The sequence below is a fragment of the Amphibalanus amphitrite genome, unplaced genomic scaffold, assembly GCF_019059575.1.
Source record: "Amphibalanus amphitrite isolate SeventyFive unplaced genomic scaffold, NRLGWU_Aamphi_draft 000474F_arrow, whole genome shotgun sequence".
In the NCBI taxonomy this organism is placed as follows: domain Eukaryota; kingdom Metazoa; phylum Arthropoda; class Thecostraca; order Balanomorpha; family Balanidae; genus Amphibalanus; species Amphibalanus amphitrite.
This window is the reverse complement of record NW_024881968.1, coordinates 130,537-133,931: the sequence shown is the minus strand read 5'-3', so window position 1 is coordinate 133,931 and position 3,395 is coordinate 130,537. Positions and strand designations below refer to the sequence as shown.

General features: G+C 48.0%; 1 protein-coding gene across 1 annotated transcript; it reads left to right on the top strand.

The window, feature by feature from the left end:
- The first annotated feature begins 363 nt into the window (after window positions 1-363).
- LOC122392206 (techylectin-5B-like) lies at window positions 364-1,173 on the top strand. Its single transcript, XM_043386817.1, has one exon. It carries the CDS (start codon window positions 396-398, stop codon window positions 1,086-1,088), a length of 693 nt encoding a protein of 230 aa, XP_043242752.1. The 5' UTR covers window positions 364-395; the 3' UTR covers window positions 1,089-1,173.
- Window positions 1,174-3,395: the final 2,222 nt, after the last annotated feature.

Sequence of the window (3,395 nt, the reverse complement as noted above, 5' to 3'; positions counted from 1 at the left end):
ATAGTAATATAGATTTATTGATGCCTTCATGAACCCCTCCGTCTAAAAGCTGTAACTTATTTGAGGGAGCGTTCGCGCTGTGAATTCCGATAAGTCTGTTTTATTTTCCTGGTTGGTTCTTTCCCGGCTCACTAAAGATAGATAATGTTGTTGCAACAGTTGTTTTGGGTCACACATCATGACGGTAGTGGATGTGAGCCAGCCACCTGTGAGGCGGTATAAGACGGACGGACCGACCGGCGACCACACCTTCAGTGAAGGCGACTGGTCCTCTGAGGTGAACACATGCTTCCTTGTGCAGCACCATGAAGCTACCGTCATGTCTCCCAGTGGTGATTAACGTCCTCTGGCTGCTGATGTGCAGCTCTGGTTCAGCCGCTGACCTGACCTCTGAGATGACCTCTGAGCTGACGTCTGCTACTGACGGTACACCGCAGGAAGATTCGATTGTGCGCGACTGCAGTGACGTGCCCTTAGGATCCCCCAGCGGGGCATACTTTATCAAACCTGATGGTGTGACTCCGACCCCAGCCTACTGTGACATGGACGACGGCGAGGGATGGACCGTCTTCCAAAGAAGAGCCGACATCACACCAAGGCAGGACTTCTTCCAGGACTGGGAGGCCTACAAGTGGGGCCTGGGAGTTTTCGTTGGGGAGTTCTGGTGGGGACTTCACTACCTCTGGCAGCTGACCTCCCAGCAGGATCGCGAGTACGAATTGCGGGTCGATCTTTGGGATTGGGACGGGCAAACGAGGTACGCCACCTACCAGAAGTTCACCATCGCGTCCGAGGCTGACGGCTACCGACTGGACTTTACCGACTACGCGGGAAACGCCGGGGACAGTCTAAGCTACCACAACGGGATGCAATTCTCCACGTTTGACCGGGACCATGACGCCTGGGATGAGAGCTGTGCAGCTGAGTGGCAGGGAGCCTGGTGGTACTATTACTGCTACACCTCGAACCTGAACGGCAGGTACCTTTCCGAATCGTGTGACTGGACGGGCATCATGTGGCGAGAATGGAGGGAAGAGTACTGCCTGAACGCCACGACCATGAAGATCAGACCAACAAAGAAGGCGTGAACGTCCAAAACCTCAGCCGACTTGACTCGGCACGGTGGTATCATGTCGCAACGATTGATACAAATAAAGCATCGGCGCTCAGCAACTGCTGTTTTTAGTTACACTGAATTCGCGAGTGTTATTGTTCTTCATCCTAGAGCGTTATTTCAAGATAACTTCCGACATGAGAATTCACTAAAAATGAAATGAAAAATACTGATGTTGTGGCATTGGTCAATGGTCATGTTTCGTTTGCGCCGTGTGCAGTCCTCAACGATTTCATTACTTAACTTACGAGTTACGAGGGACCATTGATTATTTTGTTTGTTATCGATGGCTCACCGTCGTTGAAGTACTTACATGCATAAGTCTCCCTGAGGGATAATGGCTTGCCTATCTGCTTCGAGCTTCAGGCTTTCCCGTCGACATTAACCCTCGCCCGCACATGCCATTTTCCCATCCTAGAACGCACATGGGGGGGGGGGGGGGTTGCCACCCCCCGCGCCATTTCGTTCCTGTTGGAGATAGAGCTTAGCAGTAAAGACCAAAAAGATTCTTTGGGAAGAGACGAATCCAATGATACCCAGTTTTACCTTCTCAGGTCAGTCATTGACCTTCCAGGTCAGGTCAAACTAAAAAATGTTGCTGTTTTGGGTCACCGTTGGATATCAAGTGTGCTGCTTATCAATTACCGATGACGATGCTGTTTTCTGGTGCCAAGGCAGCTAGAACCTCTTTGTCACACTACCCGACCAGAATTTTGCTGCTGAGGTCATTTCAGGTCAAGTTAGGTCAAGGTCAATTATATGTGTTTGTATGTCTGTGTGTGTCTGTGTGTATACTGATGTGTGCACCGATTGTTTTTGGGTCCATATTACATGAAATCATGATCTGAGAAGCTTTTACCAAAAATGCAGTCAAAAAACTTCAAAAAAAGTAAATTCAGCTTGCCTAAAACGCAATTATCTTAGGTGACCTAGGTTGACCGTCCTTGACCCTGACCTTGACCCCTGTACATCGTCGAACAACATGTTCCATGATAGGTAGGAGGTAAGACTGGCAAAAAAGGCCGAAATCAGGGTGTCAAAAGCTCATAAGGCCCATGGCAAACGCAAGATGTTGAGAATTGGCCATTTGGGTCATGACATGACCTGAAAAACAAGGTCATATCTCCGAAACCAAAAATCACAGAAACTTGAAATTTTCAGTGGACATCAAGAAAGGATAGAGGAGCAGCTATACGAAAAATCAGCCTTCTAGCTTTAAAAATGTTGAGTGCAGAGCAGAAAGACTACCTGGGGGGGTGGCAACCACCCCCCCCCCCCCCCATGTGCGGGCGAGGGTTAAGAGTTCGCAGAACGTTTTTGGCCTGCTGAAAGCTAAAAATGTATTCAACTGAAATTATACACGATGCCTTCAATCTTCACTCAAATGAGACGTGGCATATTACCCCCAAAAAACGAAAATATATGTGACGGCACTCTTAGCTGACGGAGACCACTATAACGGCTAACTTCAACTTAATAAAACATTTACACACTAAGGGGCACAAGGCGAGCTACGGCTGAGGGAGCCGAAACAATGCCGGGAACAATGCCATTGTTGTTGTTTGTGACGCTGGCCTCTGTGGAGAGTGACCTTGACCTCTGACGTTTGGAGCTGTTTGGTCACATTCAGCTCCTAACAGAAGTGCTTGTAAAATGACGAACTCAAGTTTATTGTACAAGACAAAGCTTTCGATACATAAAGTATCTCGATCACTGTCAATGAGACCATTTGTCAATGAGACCCCGACTATTTTCAAATATTCTACATCTCATTGACAGTGATCAAGATAGGTACTTTATGTATCGAAGCTTTGTCGTCATTTTACATCTGTCATGGATTCGTTACAATGAAGTGCTTGTATCGGCTTATCGCCATATTCATAGAAATCGTAATGTAACCCGTCTGAACGAAAACTACCTTTCATCCTCGCGGTACATAAAACACATAAGCACTTAGGATCTCTATATTCATACGATATAATTATTAATCATACATTCACATCACTGAGTCCCATTGCCCTTCAATGTTGGAAGTATTTTTGCTGGAACGGGCACGGACCGACTATTTTCTCGCCTATATTAGGCTCAACGCGGCTCCACTAGCTCCCAAGACATGACCTGACTGGCCCCTTCTCGGCTCACGACTGTGAGTTTGAAAATTGATCGGCTCGTACTGGCCCTGACTGACCTCTGACTAGCCCCCAACGGAACCTCGACTATCCCCGACTCTGAGTGACCCCTGACTGCCCTGACCGGCCCCTGACCTCCCTGGCCCGGCCCT

Bases quoted from the DNA above. Each gene is read 5' to 3' on its own strand.
- LOC122392206 (XM_043386817.1), top strand. From the start codon at position 396: ATGACCTCTGAGCTGACGTCTGCTACTGACGGTACACCGCAGGAAGAT.